The sequence below is a fragment of the Heterodontus francisci genome, chromosome 46, assembly GCF_036365525.1.
Source record: "Heterodontus francisci isolate sHetFra1 chromosome 46, sHetFra1.hap1, whole genome shotgun sequence".
NCBI lineage: Eukaryota > Metazoa > Chordata > Chondrichthyes > Heterodontiformes > Heterodontidae > Heterodontus > Heterodontus francisci.
The window spans coordinates 13,594,121-13,613,298 of record NC_090416.1 but is presented as its reverse complement, the minus strand read 5'-3'; the positions used below and the strand labels follow the sequence as shown (position 1 = coordinate 13,613,298).

General features: G+C 49.1%; 1 protein-coding gene across 14 annotated transcripts in view; it reads right to left on the bottom strand.

The window, feature by feature from the left end:
* Positions 1 to 19,178, bottom strand: part of ubap2l (ubiquitin associated protein 2-like) — a 71,103-nt gene that overhangs the window by 46,798 nt on the left and 5,127 nt on the right. For 9 of the 14 annotated variants that reach the window (XM_068022420.1, XM_068022425.1, XM_068022429.1 and 6 more), the window contains exons 2-8: positions 7,481 to 7,610; positions 5,371 to 5,448; positions 4,155 to 4,265; positions 2,385 to 2,553; positions 1,719 to 1,814; positions 1,391 to 1,433; positions 389 to 436 (exon numbers count right to left, since the gene is read on the bottom strand). In XM_068022420.1, coding sequence (XP_067878521.1) covers positions 389 to 436; positions 1,391 to 1,433; positions 1,719 to 1,814; positions 2,385 to 2,553; positions 4,155 to 4,265; positions 5,371 to 5,448; positions 7,481 to 7,570 — 635 coding nt within the window. In that variant the 5' untranslated portion in view covers positions 7,571 to 7,610. The remainder of the gene's footprint in view (positions 1 to 388; positions 437 to 1,390; positions 1,434 to 1,718; positions 1,815 to 2,384; positions 2,554 to 4,154; positions 4,266 to 5,370; positions 5,449 to 7,480; positions 7,611 to 19,178) is intronic. The other 5 variants (XM_068022426.1, XM_068022427.1, XM_068022435.1 and 2 more) reach the window with 1 other exon arrangement.

Below are 19,178 nucleotides of genomic sequence, written 5' to 3'. Positions count from 1 at the left end.
TCACACAAGAGAGGGGGGTTACAATTAGCAACACTTTGTTAAACTTTGCCCCAGAGCAGCAGTCAGATGACATGCATGAGTGCACTGACATCAGAAAGCAGCCACACTTTCCGAATACACTCCAGTGGTAACAGCCACTACTGCAACTAAACAGCATAACCTAACACACTGAGCAACGCCGATTACCTATATGTACACAGGAATGCCACGGACAGAAATCTCAACCTCGGGGACCTCTGGGATCCCCGAGGCCCTCGCGATCCCAGTTTGGAAGCTGATGCTTTAATTAGTGGCTGTGAATATATTAGCAAAGAGAATCCCAACCACCAGAAGAGACAGACAAACAAAGCTACATTCCTTGGAAGGGGTCGAAATCTGAAATACTTACGCCTCAAGAAGGTTGATCGGCTGTTCAAGATAGCAATGTGCCTCGAAGCTGGGACGAACCACATCCAGTGCGGAAACAGTCAAACACACTCAACAAGCAGTTTCTACATCTGACGTTTATACAGCAATAAATATACAAAAGGTGGTGGGGGATAATCTGGTATTGCATTGCTGTTTGTGGGATCAGGTTATGCGCAAACTGTCCTAACTCTCACCACCAGTTCACCAATCATCCTAAGCTCTGGAATTCCCTCCCGAAAACATGTCCACCTCCCCCCTCCTTTAAGACGCTGCTTAAAAGCTTCGACCATCTGCCCTGATTTTGCCTTGCGTGTCTCTGTCAAATTTATAACACTTCTGCGAAGCGCCTTGAGGTATTTTATTTAGTTCAAGGCGCTACATGAACACAAACTATTTTTGTTTCCACTTTTCCCACATGAAGTACTTCATTGGGCTGGGAAGCGTTTTGGGACATTTTGAGGCTGTGAAAGGTGCGATGGAAATGCAAACTCCCTTTATTGCCGCTAAGCGAGAGCTGCTTCATTATTTTCTGGGTGCCACTGCAACTTTTACCGCGAACATGTACCCACCCGCGTCCTCTGCATTTGCGACAGAGAAAGACACACTGGACTAACTGAAGTTTGCTCAAATACCCCGACTCCAACAAAAGCTCACCCCTCCGGCACCTGCACTTATTCCCAGTCGGATTTAAACTCCCCTCAAGTCTGTCTCTCTATAACCCGCCATGCCCTTCGGGTGGAGAAATCCTTCCCCCGTTTCCCACCTGCATCCCCACCCACCCCCCTCCCCCCCCCCACACACCACGATGCCAGATTTACGTTCGCTGGTTTATATTAACATCCCACTGCTTGAGAACAGCGCACAGCAGCACTGTTGGCTAGAAACGCTGAAGATTATAAACCAGCACCGCACAGACTACGACCATCAACTCCCGTCAGAGGCTTTTAAGTGGCAAAGGTCAAATTCAAGAAAAGCAACTTACCCCATTCCTTGAGCGGAAAACCTCCCTCCTCTCCGGCCCAAGCCTGATGGCAAAACAAAAAAGTTGGGAAAGGTTTCAGTTCAGAAGTACATCGACAGGAACTCCAACTTTTAAGATGCATTGGTGAGGCACCTTCTTGAACCAAGCTGCAGTCCAAGTGGCAAAGGTACACCAACAGTTACAGGACATTGACCCAGCGACGACGAAAGAACGGCTGCTTACGTTCGGGTCGCGACTCGAGGGCGCGCCCGCTGCCCCCGTCCACGCAGGCGGTGGAAGCCGCATGCTTGGGAGGGGCTGTCGCGCGCAGTACTCTCCAGCCGCTTACCTCTGCCTCTGCCACGACCCCGCCTGCCTCTCTCCGAGCCCCTGCCAAAAGTTCCGCTACCCTTTGCTCCATCCAGTCCATTCTCCTGGCCTCGAACTGTGGAGGAGGGAAAAAAAAAGAATCCAACTGAAGCATTACATTATCGACTACTGCAAACCAAAAGTCACAGCTAAATAAAAGGAGTGTCCTGTATGATTGAAGACTCCCCTGGTGGCCCTGTCTGCCCTACACTTCAGAAGTAATTAATTGGGAAGCGCTTTGGGGTGCCCAGCGGTTGCGAAAGGCGCTACAGAAGTTCAAGATCTTTCATTAATGTCAATTGGTGCAGGTAACCAAGACTGTACTGTGACCGGAGACAAAGCAGCTCTCCGTATGGCAGTGGAGTATTAACCGGGATTATGGTTAGAGTCCTGATGCCTGAACCCACAACTATCTGGGGCTCGTTGCTGTATGTCCCAGTAAAGGTCTTCAATAGTATGCAGCGGTTTGATCAGGGTCGATGCGGGACACGTGCGCCGAGATCCATGACTAGGCGCACGCACGCACACCAAAGATGGTCACTGATAAGTCCAATTGGGAATTCAGGAGTAACTTTACCCAGAGTGCGGGGAGAATGTGGCGGATGCCTCAGGAGGCAGCCTCAGCACTCGCCGACAGCACACTTACACTCTCTGCCCCGGCTCGCGCCCCTTCCTCTCCTGCCTCCGCCCACGCGCCTCCGGCTGAATTCCCGGTCTCTGTCGCGCATTTCTTTGCTCTCTTCGCTTCCTTCCGCCAGACCAGTTTCCTTCGGTCCCGCCAAACTCTTCTTCTTGCCCACCATTTCCCAAGAGTCCTGCGAAAAGAAAAATCCACAGGCTGACCAATGGCTGATCATGAGGGGGAGGGAGGGGTTGGGGGGGGAGGGAGAGCAAGGGAGGGAGGTGCAGTAACACCTCCCCACCACCCCCCCCCTCCACCCTCATTCAGTTAAGACAGATCTGACCACCTCCCAGAGGGACAATTCTTGTTGCCAAAAGGTAGGACACACTTGCGCTGGTGGGAGTGCAAAGGGTCTCTAGACTGGTCCCAGGAGTGAGGGGATTGGCCCATGAGGAGAGGTTGAGTAGACTATGCCTACATTCCCTGGGGTTTAGCAGAATGAGAGGTGACCTCATTGAAACTAAACATTTTTAAGGGGTTTGACAGATGCAGAGAAGTTGCTTCCCCCGGCTGGGGAATCTAGAGCACGAGGCCACAGCCTCAGAACAAGGGGGTCCGCCCATTTCGGACTGAGATGAGGAGAAATTTCTTCACTCAGAAGGGAAGTGAACTGTTAGAATTCTCTATCCCAGAGGGTAAGCGGATGCTCAGTCCTCGAGCATATACGAGACAGAGGTCGATAGATTTTTTGGGTACTAAGGGATTTTGGGAATAGTGCGGGAAGGTGGAGTTGAGGTCCACCAGCCATGACCTTCTTGACTGGTGGGGTGCAGCTGGCTCGAGGGGACAAACAGCCTGCTCCTGATGTTCTTATTGAAGTTCAACTTCAACATAACATGCATCGTGGAGCCAATTGACAGTTTCGAAACCACTACTAGAATGGTATTATGTTCCAGTTTAGAATTGGACAGGCTAGGGAAGTGGGATCAAAGCAGATCTGTACAGAACAAGTACTTTTCACTGAACCTTGGCTGTTAAGATATGACGGTGCAGTGCAGACTTGCAGGGATTAGTTCCTTGCACTCGAGTCTGGTCCTTCAGCCTCAGGAATAGGGCTGAAATCCAGCCCAGGACTGGCAGCCACAAGGGATCTTTGTGAATTGAGTTTTGACATCTCCGATTCAGGATTAGGCGAGAGTTTGGAGTTCAAAATCATTCCGAGTGTGGCGGTTAGCTAGCAATCTCACTCAGAGACTCGCGGGACGAGAGGCACAGGGAAAAATGGGGAAAGAAAAGCCACAGTGGTCCCGTTTGATTAGTACAGGTTCTGTAAACACTGACTATACAGGCTCCCATGGATTGGTACTGGGGGGCTGTTCATGTCTATTGCCCAGCATGAATTAAGGTTTCGGGGAAGGTGGAACAAAAGCAGAAATCTGGCAACACTTCCACAGGGAAGTTACCATCTGGAGCTGGAATGACAGCGGTCAGTATTCAGTGCACTAAATCAGTAATGCTCAGCACTGAATCATCGATGCTTTGTCCCATCACTTGCCGGGTTCCCGATCTCGGAGACACTGCTGCAAAGTGGTGGGGAAACAAACAGGACCATCCAGAGTAGCTCTCCCACAGCCCCTAGCAGCCTGCAAACCTCAGCAGGGGGAAACAGAGCAGAAAGGTTCGATGGAAGGACCACTCTCTCATCTACACAAACAGCAATGCCTCGTGAGTCATGTACAGCCCAAGCCATTTCCTCATCTCCACTGCCCCCAAAGTTACAGGTGAAAGCAGTACCGTATCTGGGTTTCCTTCCAGGAGTACATTGATGGCCCTGTTGACGTCACCATTGCAATCGTGCAGAGCAATCATGCACTCATCCTGGTTCTTCCCCGTGATGTCAATCAGCTGCGGAACAGAGGAGGCGGCTCAGTCAGTTCACGTTAATTTTATTTTATTTTATTTTTTTTGCACAGGCCCGGGCGGCAGTGAGCAAAGAGGCCACAGGGACAGAGGGTCGCGAGACATGGCAACATCTGTGAGCCACACTCATTCTCAAGGCCAGGGGTACAGAAATCCCAAGGACAACCTCGACACTAAATTTAAGGTCCACATTTCAGCTTCAGCCTCCCCCCCCCCAGTAAGTGGGAACGACGTACAAAAAGGAGAGAGATGTTTCGCAGCCCTGGACCAACAAATACTGCTCCTCGTAAGTGTGCAAATCGATCTACTCAACGCACAACAGTTCCCAACCAGCTCTCGCAGAAAAGCAGACGGTGTTGTAGAATTAGATTTTCATTTAGCAAAATCCTCACAATCACGAAAAATCTTCCAGCACAAGAGGTGGCCATTCGGCCCATTGTGCCTGTGCTGGCTCTTTGAAAGAGCTATCCAATCAGTTCCACGCTTCTCCCCCACCTTTTTCCCTACAGCCCTGCAAATTTCTCAAGTATTCATCCAATTCCCTTTTCAAAGTTGCTACTGAATCGGATTCCAGGCAGGGCACTTCAGATTGTAACTATGAGAAAACTTTTCATTACCCATTTGGATTTTTTTTTTTCAATGGTAACAATTATCTTAAATCTGTGTCCTTTGGTCATCAACCCACCTGTCACTGCAAACAGTTTCGCCTCATTTAATCAAAATCCCTTAATTTTGAACACCTCTATTACAACCGCCCGCTTACCTTCCCTCTCACCAGTCTCTCCATGTAACAAAACCCTCAACACCCTGGCACCGTTCCTGTAAATCTCCTCTGCACCTTCTCAATCTCCTGATGAGATTTGAAACTTGGGGATTCATTCGCCCTAAAATAGCAGCCTCTTTAGATACAACAATCATGAAAGGTAGTCCCCGAAACTTCAGAATCCCAGATAATAAAACCATTTGGCGTCCGATGTGAAGCAGCGGCCGAGCCCGTCACAGCCCACTCAGCATGCCCCCCAAAAACGAAAGCACCTTTGGGCAGGTCTCAAAGGGGGTGACCCCAGCTTTATTTTCCCCCAGTACTGACCTGCTTTACTTTTTCTTCAAAGTCAGCGTCATTGTGGTCTGAAATCATCTGTGCAATTCGTATCTGCTCTGCTGTAGCCTCCAGAAAGGTGACAGAAAGAAAAATAAGAAGCCCTTAGTGACAGACAAGAGCCAGGCATACAAATGGCCAAACATATTCATCTATCGTTTCATCAGCATGTTAGAAAAGTGTAACATTGCGTGCATGAAGTATCGGAACTGAGGAAAATAAATCAGCATTGTACACAGAAATTACAGAATGGAAATAGGCCAGTGTTTCTGCTCCACACTAGCCTCCTCCCCAGCATATCCTTCTATTCCTTTCTCCCTCGTGCGTTGATCCAGCTTCCCTGTAAATACATCTCTGCTATTCACCCCAACCACTCCCTGTGGTAGCGAGTTCCACATTCTCACCACTCTCTGGGGGGGGGGGGGGGGGAAAGAGGTTTCTTCTGAATTCCCCATTGGATTTATTAGCGACTGTCTTATACTGATGCCCCCCTAGTTCTGGTCTGGCCCGCAAGTGGAAAACATCTCGTCTACGTCTACCCTATCAAACACTTTCCTAATTTTAAAGACCTCTATCAGGTCACCCCTTCTCTTCGAGGGAAAAGATCCAAGCCCGTTCAGTCCAAGCCGATGGCTATTGGTTTCATTCTAAAGATGGGCAGCATCTGGCAGGCGGGTATGGAGTTGTCGGACTTACAAGCACAGCAGCACCTAAGTGGATCACTGCAGGTGTGAGTTGTTCTGTACTGGGTCAGTGCCACTATACTAAATATGCTCAATAACAGCACTGAAATGGTCTCTTTTCGATCACTCCCGCATTCTAGTCGTGATCAGGTAGCGGAACTAAATCCTTCACCCACACAATCTAATCACCCATACAATACATACAGAGTAGGTCTCCCTCTGCCACAGCATCACTGGGAAAAGCGTTGCCATGACGCCATCAGCACGCGCGCGCACACACGCGTTTTGAGGAGGGGAGTACATTCATAAATCTCTGAAGGTGGCAGGGCAAAGTGAGGTGGCGGTTAAGAAAGCGAATGGCTTTGTCAATAGGGGCACTGAATACAAAAAAAACCACACACACACACAAAAAGGAAGTCGCGCTGAAGCTGAGCAAATTTCTGGTCCGGCCCCAGCTGGAGCAGCGTGCTCATGTCGAGGGAGGATGCCAAGGCCCTGGGAGTAGGTGCAGAGGTGGCTTCCCAGTACAATACCACGGATGAGGGCGTTCCGTTATGTGGAGTGACTGGAGAGGCTGGGATTATTCTCCTTACTGCAGAGGAGGTTTAAGGGGAGACCCAGTAGAGGTATTTAAGATTAGGACAGGATCAACTCGACCCAGCCAATTTCCTTACACCTCCCCCACAACCCCAGGAGACTGTAGCAAGTATATCAAGGGAAGATCATCCAACAGAATAGGGATAGTGGCCCAAATCTGAGACAATTGTAGAATGGCTCAGTGTGCATCCAGGATAGAGAACGGAGCTGGTCATTGAGGGAGCAACTTGAACGTGTTAAAAGGAAAACAACGTTGAATAATCTTTACCAAACAGCGCGGCGTTTCATAACCAAGTATTATTTTGCTGCTAAGGCAAGGCCGCCTGATGCAATAGACTCGTTCCCATAAGCAAATACAGCTCTTGGGGGGGGGGGGGGGGGGGGGGGGGGGGGGGGGGGGGGGGGGGCAATCAGAGTTCAATTGCTGCTTGGTAAGGCAGGTCTGTAGGTAGGGACATGCTTGTAAACTCTGCGTAGCCGATCAGGGAGTGGGAAGCAAGGCTCGGCTTGAAATAACTGGCGATTTAAGTTAGCAGCAACAGCGAGGAACGAAAACCTTTCTGGAATAGAGAGATGGCAGCATGTTCTACTGCACTCCTCCTGTGACCAACGAGCTTGCCAGGAACTGCAGTCGAGGCCCAACACGTGAAGGACACGCCCCGGGGAGTGGGAGCAGGCTACCGTGGCCAGTGGAACTGCACGCCAGCTGCACGAGTCACTGGCCTCTGGAGAGGAAGCCGGACCTGGAAGGAGTAACGAACCGAAGGACGGAAGCAACATGTGGCATTAGTATTTTATTTGCCCACTGCAGTATTGATTACCTGTGGCCGCTGTTTCTGCTGTGTCTGATTCTGTGTCTGTGTCTGATCCCAGTTACCCCGGGCTCGATTAGTGCCCACCGATGTCATCATTTACAGTATATACAAATAACAGTATTTACAAGGTACAAACCTGCAGGAAGAGAGAAGAGCAAATGTAGAGGTGACCCAACTTAAAACACACACTAAATATAAAAGCACCTTTAAGCGTTCAAAATTGAGGACTTTTGAGCTTTAAGGGATCAAACTCTACAGCTGGAGGTTGAGGCAGAATAGAGGGAACCTTGCTCTGCGCCTTACTGTGCTACACTGCTGGGTGCTGACCCTCAGCACAACAGCGCGCGCGGTTAGGTGCCACGCTAAAGTACAGCTCATCCAAAACTCTGCAGCTCGTGTCCTAATGTGCACCAATTCCCATTCATCCATCACGCCCTTGATTTTAAAAATTCTTGTCCTTGTTTTCAAATCCCTCCATGGCCTCGCCTCCTCCCTCCCTCTCCGTGTAGCCTCCTCCAGTCCTACAAGCCTCCGAGATCTCTGCAAATCCTCCAACTCTGGCCTCTTGCACGTCGGCAGAGTCATAGGGCAGTACAGTAGCATAGCTGTTACAGGACGAGTAATCCAGGAGGACTAATGATCCGGAGACACGAGTTCAAATCCCACCACAGTAGCTGGGGAACTTAAATTCAGTTGATTAAGCAAACCTGGACCATGAAACTACCAGATTGCTGTCAAAGCCCATCGAGTTCACTAATGCCCTTCAGGGAAGGAAATCTGCCATCCTTTGCTGGCCTGGCCAACGTGATTTCAGAACCACAGCAGTGCTGTCGGCTTAACAGCCCCCGAAATGGCCGAGCGAGACACTCAATTGTATTCAAGGTGGTAGCTCACCACCTTCTCAAGGGGCAATGAGTGATGGGTAATAAACACTGGCCTTGCCAGTAACACGCACACCCAGTGAATGAATTAAAAAAAGCCATCTAGGCCCTAAGCCGTGAAATCCCTCCACCTCTCTCCTGTTTCAAGACTCTCCCTCTTTAAACCCATCTCTTGGGCTAAGCTTTTGGTCACCTGCCTTGTTATCTCCTTACGAGACTCGTTGCCAAATTACGATCTTGTGAAACGCCTGGAAATGTGTCGCCATATTAAAGGCACTAGATAAATACAAGTTGCCTCAACCATCAATCTCACACGCAGCAGGACCAGTGTTACATTCCCCCACAGCAGGCAGTGACCACTCTCAAACGCAGGCAATTTAGACAGCAAGTTTCCGGCTCTAAGCCCATGCACAGCAGGAATCAGATCGAGACCATTACAAACTCACATTTCACAGCGCGAGCCCACTTTCTAAAAGAATACCCCACCAAGATACTCAGAACAGGGAGGATTCCAGCAACCTCAGTCCCAACTGCTGTGGCCTAGCTTGATTCATAAGGCATCTGTCCAAGGTCTCCCCACACAATTCAGATCGGAGATGGAATGGCCCGCAGGAGGGGGGGGGAAAAAGAGGTTAGGAAAATATGGCTGAGGTATAGTCAAGGAAGCAAGTTCCAGGGAAGCTTTTGAAATTGGGGATGTCGGAACACAAACGAGAGAGCGCGCGCAGGGAGCAGAGGGAGATGGCTGCAAGCTGTCACTGATAGTAAACTGGAGCAGGAACAAAACACAGCAGGCCGGAGAGATGGAACTGCAGAGGCTGCGGGGAGAGTGGGGGAGGAACATCGTGCTGGGGGAGGGAGCAGCACAACTGTGGAGGGATTGAATAGAACGGGCATAATTGAGGAAATGGCCACAGCAATTTAAGTAACACTTTAGTTATTGCTAAATAATAGGTTGGCCACAACCTTTAATCGTTAACGTGCAGCCCCACTTGAGCTGCACAACTAACAGTTTATTCAATTTTAGTTATTTGATCTTAAATTTCTGAATAACAGCCCTCCCCCGAATAAAACAGTGCGCGCCTAAGTACGACCGATATGCTACTGGGAAACTGCAATTAACCCAGTACACTTCAATGCTCCTAATGCTGCTGCTCCCTCATTCGTAACAAGTAGCAAATGACAGCAACAAATGTGTTAGGATCAGCTGCTTGAAAATTAACAGGGACATGGATTGAAACTCCATGTGGCCCAGAGACACTATGATTTTTTACAAAAACTTGCATTTATATAGAACCTTTCACTACCACAGGATGTCCCTCAGCCAACTGAGGTACTTTAAGTGTAGTGATTGTGTTTTAATGTAGAAAACATGGAGGCCAATTTGCACACAGAAAGCTCCCACAAACAGTAATGTCATCAGTTTGTGAAGTTGGTTGTAGAGTAAGTATTGGGCCCAGGACACTGGGGAGAACTCTCCTTGCTTTTCTTCGGAATAGCGGCCGTGGGATCTTTGATGTTCACCCAAGAGGGTGAACGGAGCCTCTGTTTAGTGTCTCATCCAAAAGATGGCACCTCAGACACTAACACTGGAATGCCAACCTCGATTTTTGTGCTCAAGTCCCGGAGCAGGATTACAACAATGGCCTTCCGATCGAGACACTAGAGCGCAACCCACGGAGCCACGATAGGGAATGTTCCTCCAAGGCTGGAGCTGAGGTTTTGAAGCAAAACTTTGTCATCTGTCTTTTCTTTGAGGCAGCTTAATGGAAGGGTCCCCCTGTTCCCCTCTGTAAAGCAGTCCTTCCACCTGTCTGTGTCAACCAACTCCACTAGCAAGTTCTACCACAAAGTGAGGCTCAACCCCCGACTTGTGCTATGGTAGCTGATCTCAGCAAGGATGGCAGTAGGGTTGCTGCAGTCGGCCTTCGCCTGGCGTTAGGAGAGAAAGAAAAAAAAAAAAATCATGACTGCGCACATTGAATGAAAACAGGTCGTGATGCTCCCCACTGCCAAATACTGTGCCAACACTCTTTACCAAGGCGGACGAGGTTTTTTGTTTTGGCGGGGGGAGCGCCAGAGGGTAAAGGCAAGTCAGCTGAAGACTCTGCTGACTCAAGTAAACATTCAGCAGCTCAAAGTAGCTGCAGGCGCTTAGGAGATCTCAAGAATGTGTAGACTCACACAAAGTGGTCACAGCTCAGTTAGAGACAACCACTACAAAGCAAAGTGGGGAGAGATGAAAAATATTGAAGAATGGGGATATGTAGACTAAAACTATCGTCTTTTAAACTATGTTTTACCTCTTACAGCGCAGAAACAGGCCATTCACCCCATCTGCTCTGTGCTGGTATTTATGCTCCACACGAGCCTCCTCTCACCCTATCAGTATATCCTTCTATTCCTTTCTCCCTCATGTGTTTATCCAGCTTCCCCTTAAATGTATCTCTGCTATTCCCTTCAACCACTCCCTGTGGTAGCGAGTTCCACATTCTCACCACTCTCTGGGGAAAGAGGTTTCTCCTGAATTCCCCATTGGATTTATTAGTGACTGTCTGACATTGATGGCCCCCTAGTTCTGGTCTGGCAAGTGGAAACAACTTCTCTACCTCAAAGTATGAAGGGTTTGACAGGGTAAAAACTTCCATCAGGTCACTCCTCAGCCTTCACTGTTCTAGGGAAAAGAGCTTCCAGCCTGTTCAGTCTTCTCTGATAAATTTAACTCTCAGTTCTTTGCATATTGCGGTGTGCCTCATCATCAATGGGCATCTAAACCCAAACGGATATTGCAAATGCCCAGGAGAGGAATGGAGGTTTGGGGCGGGCGGAGGAATGAGAGGATGGCGTCCTGCATTCAATTTTGACTCCGAGACCCTCGCCAAGATGTGCATGCGAGCAGAGATTGGGCAAGAATAGGGCTAGGGTTCAACTCTGAGGCCCCCATAAGTTGACAGACCTCACCATCTGGGTTACCCCATGACACCCAACTGGGCAGAGTACTGGAAGCAGCTCACGGCATCAAAGGAGGAAAATACAGCCATAGACTGATACAGTGCACAGAGGCGGCGGCATTCGACCCATTGTGCCTTTGCCGTCTCCAGTCAATCCCAGACCCCTGCTCTTTGCCCACCGCCCTGCCATTTTCCCCCTTCAGCTATTTATCTAATTACAAGGTTAGGTTGGAGAAGCTGGGGTTGCTCTCCTTGGAGCAAAGAGATTGAGGGGAGATTTGATACAGGCGTACATGATGACAGGTTTGGATAACTTAGACAAGGAAAAACTGTTCCCATTAGCTGATGGTATGAGGAATAGGGGAGACAAATTGAAGGTTTTGGGCAAGAGATGCAGGGGGACTGTGAGGAAGAACTTTTTGTTCTAAAAACACAATGATTTCAAAAGGAAATTGGATGGCCACGTGAAGGAAATAAACTTGCAGGGCTACGGGAATCGTGCAGGGGAGCGGGACAGACTGAATTTCTCCAGAGAGCTGGCATGGACTCAATGGGCTGTAAATGACTGACTCTAAACCTATGGTAATTAAGCAAAAAGGACAGTGCAAATAGCACACTCTCCTCAGCCTAGTGTTCCACTATTCTGTGGTGAGTAACTCACCTCCTGACTCCCCAAAGCCTGTCCACCATCTACAAGGCACAAGTCAGGAGTGTGATGGAATACTCTCCACTTGCCTGAATGGGTGCAGCTCCAACGACACTCAAGAAGCTCGACACCATCCAGGACAAAGCAGCCTGCTTGATTGGCACCCCATCTACAAACATTCACTCCCTCCACCACCGACGCACAGTGGCAGCAGTGTGTACCATCTACAAGATGCACTGCAGCAACTCGCCAAGGCTCCTTCGACAGCACTTTCCAAACCTATGGCCTCTACTGCCTAGAAGAACAGGAGCAGCAGACACATGGGAATATGGTCTCCCTCCAAGCCACACACCATCCTGACTTGGAAATATATCACCGTTCCTTTGCTAACGCTGGGGCAAAATCCTGGAACTCCCTCCCAAACAGCGCTGTGGGTGTCCCTACCCCACACGGACTGCAGTGGCTTAGGAAGGCAGCTCACCACCACCGGCTCAAGGGCAATTAGGGATGGGCAACAAACGCTGGCTTTGCCAGCGACGCCAACGTCCCATGAATGAATAAAAAAAAAGCTGAGAAATGTATCCAGCCCTTAGAGAGGGCAAAACAAAATACAAGGTGAACCTGTCAGAATTATCAAATGGCAACTACAGTGCCAGGACCGCCTCAACGTTTCAGTATTAAACTGACCGATTGTTGCCAATGGCCTATCCAACAGCAACATGCTGCACAGCTTCAGAAACTTCAAAGATAACACTCCTGCAGCGGAGCTTGACCCAAGATCCTAAAGTTCAGTTTCTACCTTGTAGGATATAGTTTAACAAACGTATAAATTTCTGAGGTAGATGCTGAGGGGCTGTTATCCCCTGGCTGGAAAGTCCAGAACTATGGAACGTCTCATCAGCATAAGGGGTCAGCCACTGCGGACTACGAGGAGAAACCTCTTCACCGGGGTTGCAAATCTTTGGAATTCCCTACTTGGGAGAGCGGTGGATGCTCACTGAGTATATTCGAGAGGAGATTTCTGAGCAGGAAGGAAATCGAGGGAAATGAGGACCGTGCAGGAAGGCAGAGTTGATGTCGATGTGCAGCTCGAGGGGCTATACGGCTCACTCCTGTTTGCATTTATGTAAAACACACTGTTCTCAATTGTTAAGAAATCTCAGCAACTAAAGACACCTATGATCTTATGGGTTTTGCTTACAGGAAGTGACTTAATAAAATGGAACATTCCAAAGCACCCAGGAATGTACCAGACAATCCAGATTCCTTAACATAATATTTTAGCTACGTATATTTCCACTGCAGTAGTTCTAGAATAGCAGTGCAGGAAAAACATCCACACCCCCAACATCCAGGAAACTCAACCCAGCAGCTCGGCTGAAGGCTTCTCAGAGCTATGACACGGCTGATGGACCGACTGACAGGAAGCTTGGAGAACCCTTGCAGCCATCAGTCTCGCGAAAGGGGATGCGCTATCCCAAGCAAGGCCGCTCCCCCCCCCCCCCCCCCCCCCCCCCCCCCCCCCCCCCCCCCCCCGAAAAAAAGCAGTCAGGTCAGAGCCCCGGGGCATCAGACAAAAAGGACTCAGCACCCCCCCCCCCCCCCCCGAGCTTACTCTAGCGTCCAGCAGTCTGCCCATCAGTTGCTCGGGCACGAGGATGCCAGCATGCTCAGAACTGGGCCCAGGTCGGCAATGCTATCAACACAACATGGGATGAGTGTAGGATTAGTATGGGTGGTTGATGGTCGGCGCAGACTCGGTGGGCCGAAGGGCCTGTTTCAGTGCTGTATCTCTAAACTAAACTAAACAACGGTGAAGAGCGTGGGAATAGAAAAAAAAAGTCTGTATCGGGCCCTCATCAGATGCCCCAAGTGCATCTGCTCCCAGTTACAAGATCAGATTGGCAAGTCTGCCAGAGGTTTGACTTAGTTCCAAGCTTTCAATCCCCAGCCTCACTTCACTCCCCCTTTTTTTTGGGGGGGGGGGGGGGGGGGGGGTGAAATCAGAATAAGTTAGCCTCTTGGATTCTCAACGTGGATCTTGGAGCTGGAGTACGAATCCCTGACAAAAATGCAGGATTTGTCCATGGAATGCCACAGCTTCTTCACAAGGGTCACATTAAAGCATTGGCCTTGCAGGGCTCCAGGATTCTGTGTAAAAAGCAGAAAAACCCCACATTGTACATTGCTTGCCAAAGCAGAATTTGATCGGTTTTCTTCCCAATGACTTGACGGGGCCGCAACCATCAGAGCCGTGCAGCGTGACAAACAGCCACCCACCGAGATTGCCTCAATAGTCAGCAGTCGTCTCCCGCCGTGCAGATAAAATAACCAATCTTTGGAATATGACAATTACCAGCTCGTAGCTTTTGTGACGCTGCTCTCCAGATCACTGCCACCTCCCCCACACCCAACGTGCCTGAAGGAGCGCTGACCAAGTTGACAGGAATACGGACCACGGCTGTTAGTCTGCATTGCCTGGCGGAGGGTCTTCGATCCGTGCAACACACCAGCTTTCCCAGCTCTCGTGCAGACGGAGCCGCTTTGTGGATTAAACACCAACTCCGTGTCAAACTCTCTGCCGTCCCCAAGCCCCGCATGGGTCTGCTGCAGAGCCCCTAGACTTGTCAAACCACTGGCACGGGCAGAGAGGAACCCTTTTTTGGCCACGACGGCTTTAGCCGAACAGAAGACCGATTTCCAATCGTTTTGCTGTATCGTCAAATTTGCAGATGAATGGAACCTACTGCTCCATTTGCTGCGTGACTTGCTTGGTATCAGGTGGTATGGCATCATTGTCCTCAAGTTTGTGACTGTAACAGCACTCTATTCATTTACAATAACCTTAAGGCACAGCTGAGTGAATGAGCAGTTAACAGGCTTCAAATTCAATCTGCTTACCATTTCAGAAACAGATAAGAAAATCACTGAGATGAGGGGGCTGTCCTACGAGGAGACATTGAACCGAATGGGCCTGTATTATCTGGAGTCTAAAAGAATGAGGTGATCTCTGAGGTGTATAAAATTCCAGGAGCGCTCGACTGGATAGATGCTGTTTCCCCCTGTCTCAGGATGAGGGCTCAGCCATTTGGGACTGAGCTGAGGAGAAATTCCTTCACTCAGAGGGCTGTCAATCTTTGGAATTCTCCACCTGGAGAGCTATGGACGTTCCATCATTGAGTTCAAGACTGAGATTGATAGACCTTTGGACACTAAGGGAATTGAGGGATATAGGAATTGAGAAAGTGGAGCTGAGGTAGGTGAGCCAAGATCTTGTTGAATGGTGCAGCAGGCTTGAGGGGCCAAATGGCCTACACCTGTTGCAGTTTCCTACGTTGCGCCAGGACCACTCAGCTCCAGACCTCATGACAACCTTGGCACAAGCATGGACAAAAGAGCTGCATTCAAGAGGTGAGGTGAGAGAGTGACTGCCCTTGACATCAAGGCAGCATTTGACCGAATATATCAAGGAGCCCCAGCCAAACTGAAGTCAATGGGAGTCATGGGGAAAACTCCTCACTAGGTGGAATCCTATCGAGCACAAAGGAAGATGGTGGTGTTGCAGACCAAGCATTTAAACCCCAGGACACTGCTGGAGTTCCTCAGGGTAGTGTCCCAGCCCCAACCATCTTCAACTGCTTCATCAATGACCTTCCGCCCATCATAAGGTCAGAAGTGGGGATGTTCACTGATGATTGCAGTGATCAGTACCATTTGCAACTCCTCAGATACTTAAACAGTCCATGTCCACATGCAGCAAGACCAGGACAACATTCAGGCTTGGGCTGATAAGTGGCAAGTAAAATTTGTGGCACACAAGTGCCAGGCAATGAATATCTCAAACAAAAGAATCTAACTATCTCCCCTTGACATTCAATGGCATTACCATCGCTGAATCCCCCACCAACACCCTGGGGGTTACCATTGACCAGAAACTTAACTGGACCAGCCACAAATACCGGAGCAACAAGAGCTGGGAATTTTGCAGCAAATAGCGGACCTCCTGACTCCCCAAATCCTGTCCACCATCTACAAGGCACAAGTCAGGAGTGTGATGGAATACTCTCCACTTGCCTGCACAGGTGCAGCCCCAACAATACTCAGGAAGCTCGACACCATCCAGGACAAAGCAGCTTGCTTGATCAAACCTCACCCACACCTCAAAACATTCACTCCCTCCACCGACGCACAGTGGCAGCAGTGTGTACCATCTACAAGATGCACTGCAGCAACTCACCAAGCCTCCTTCAACAGCACCTTCCAAACCTGTGACCTCTACCAGTTTGAAGGGGAAGGACAGCAGGTGCACGGGAACACTTCCTGCAAGTTCCCCTCCAAGTCTCACACCATCCTGACTTGGAACTATATCGGTGCCGTTCCTTCACTGTCGCTGGGTCAAAGTCCTGAAACTCCCTCCCTAACAGCACTGTGGGTGTACTGACACCACATAGACCGCAGTGGTTCAATGAGGAGGCTCATCACCACCTTCAAGGGCAATTAGGGATGAGCAACAAATGCTGGCCAGCGATCCCTTGAAATAATAAAAAAAAATCTTAAACACAAACCAATGGAAGCACCTCAGACTCGGCCACAAATTTCTTGATGAGCTATTTACTTCCTGGGTCAGACCATTTTGGTCCAATCGCACGGGCCAGAGGTCGGCAACGTAACAGCGAACACACTACATGATGCCAAAGCTCCCTCGCATCACGAGAAATAAGGAAACGAGCCAGGGATTCTAAACTTCCCTGCGGCATCCAATAACACAATTTTATTTTACTTTATTTAGAGATACAGCACTGAAACAGGCCCTTCGGCCCACCGAGTCTGTGCTGACCAACAACCACCCATTTATACTAATCCTACATTAACCCCATATTCCCTACCACATCCCCCACCATTCTCCTACCACCTACCTACACTAGGGGCAATTTACAATGGCCAATTTACCTATCAACCTGCAGGTCTTTGGCTGTGGGAGGAAACGGGAGCAGCCGGCGGAAACTCACGCGGTCACAGGGAGAACTTGCAAACTCCGCACAGGCAGTACCCGGAATCGAACCCAGGTCCCTGGAGCTGTGAGATTGCGGTGCTAACCACTGCGCCACCCACAATGGGAATGCATCATAGCCACCATCGCTCACACTTCATTCTGAACCTCACGCAGACGGAAATACATTCTTCTCAGAACCCAGAGGAAGCAAGATCATTAAAAGGCAGGATATAACCTTTTCCCTCACTGCTGGGTCAAAGAAATCCAAACCAATATTGTGGCCTGGAGAAAAAGAACATTGCAACAGGGTTTACCAGTGGCAGATGGACCTCCTACCGCAGTCCAGGTGAATGCACACCGAGTGGAAACCAAACCAAAGAGAAAAGACACATTTATACTCTGGCTGTTGACCCCAGCCACAGCAGGGTAGTGCTGAGGGTCAGGGATCCACGCAAATTTAGGAGCCGCATCACCTGTGCCCTCTTCCTACCTCTCTGACCCAGAGGCTGTGCAAGTGCAGAGACTGCTCAGCCTCGATTTTCTGTCTTTGACAGGACGAAGCACCAGGCATCTGAAGCACTCACCCTCTGTATAAGGACATCGGGCTGTACACATGTTGCTCAGAACCCCTCGTGGGCAACAAAGTGCAGGAAAAGGGGGGGGGGGGGGGGTGTGGAAAATCAGTGAGAATTAGGGACCGAGATCATGAATCAAACAAGAAGAAAATGCTGGGAAAACACAGATGAGTCAGTAGTCATATAGTAAAACTATCGAGTCAGAACTCCGGAGGAGAATATAGACCCGAAATATTAACCTGTCTTTTCTCATTACAGACTTTCTTCCTTTTTATTTGACTCACTAACTCAACAGCAGCACCAAAAACCAGCCTGTGAGAAACGCACAATCGTGGACATTGTACTGACAGAGCCCTGCTGCGTGTGGAAATGGGCCTCCATCCATCAATATGAAAATGAATATTACCAGCACTGAGGGGATGCTGCCATTACACAGGGCACCTTACACTTTGTGAATGAAATCCAAATGGATGGATAAAATATAAACTTCATTTTTAGGAAAATCTAGAAGACAGAAGGCAGCGCCCGCATTTCAAAGCCTTCTGCTGAATTGCGCGCAGAATACCAACATTTTAAAACCATGCGCAATGGGCCCCCACCATCCAGGGGAACAAGAGAACAGACGGGTAGGCCAGGCAAGGACCGAGCGAGGTGCAAATCTTCAGCTCGAAGAGGACCTAGCCGACAGGAAGTTTGTTAACCGCCGACGGTGCTCAGAGACAGTAATCCTAAGCCCAGCTACTCCAATCAGTGGGACTGCGACGGTGGAAAATGATAAAGGAAATCATTGTGAATGGGAAGCAAACAGACATGGACAGCAGAATGTCCCTTGGAAGCTCAAAGGGTACCTCAGCCATGCACACAAGGGGAGTATAAAAAGCAAGAGGACGGCATTCAAGAAACATTGAGTGATTTGACCCTTCCTTCAGAGAAACTAAGCCCTGCCCAATGCTTTCATTTCACACACTGGCACAGAAAATATCGAACGAACAGAAACAGACCATTCGGCACATCTGCTCCCTGCTGGCATTTATGCTCCACATGAACCTCCACATCTCACCCTATCCCCATATCCTTCTATTCCCTCGTGTGTTTATCCAGCTTCCCCTTAAATGTATCTCTGCTATTCCCCTCAACCACTCCCTGTGGTAGCGAGTTCCACATTCTCACCACTCTCCGGGGATAGAAGTTTCTGCTGAATCCCCAACTGGATTTATTAGTGACCATTTTATTTTTTTCCAGACATGAATCCACTATAAACCCACCAACATTTGCAGGCCAAAGACTTAGGGACGAGTTAGCTGACTCCTGATAACTTATATCACAAATACCTACACATACCAAAATATATCAAACTGCACAAGGAGACATTTGCGACATACTGTATCAGACAACCTACCCATTTACTTCCACAATTTTAAAAAGTTTCAGAGCTCAATCTGGCTACTTAAATCGTTCACTTAGTTGAAAATTTTAGCTGGAGAAATTAACTTTACAATAAAAGGGTTTAAGCTGAGTTTTTTTTTTATTTGAGGACTGAAAGGAACATTGTCCTCAGAAACATTCAGACTTCCACTTAATCCCAAGTAAGGAGTGGTGTCTGAGAGACACGTAGTGAATCAAACAACAACTTGCATTTGATGTGTGCCTTTAGCAGA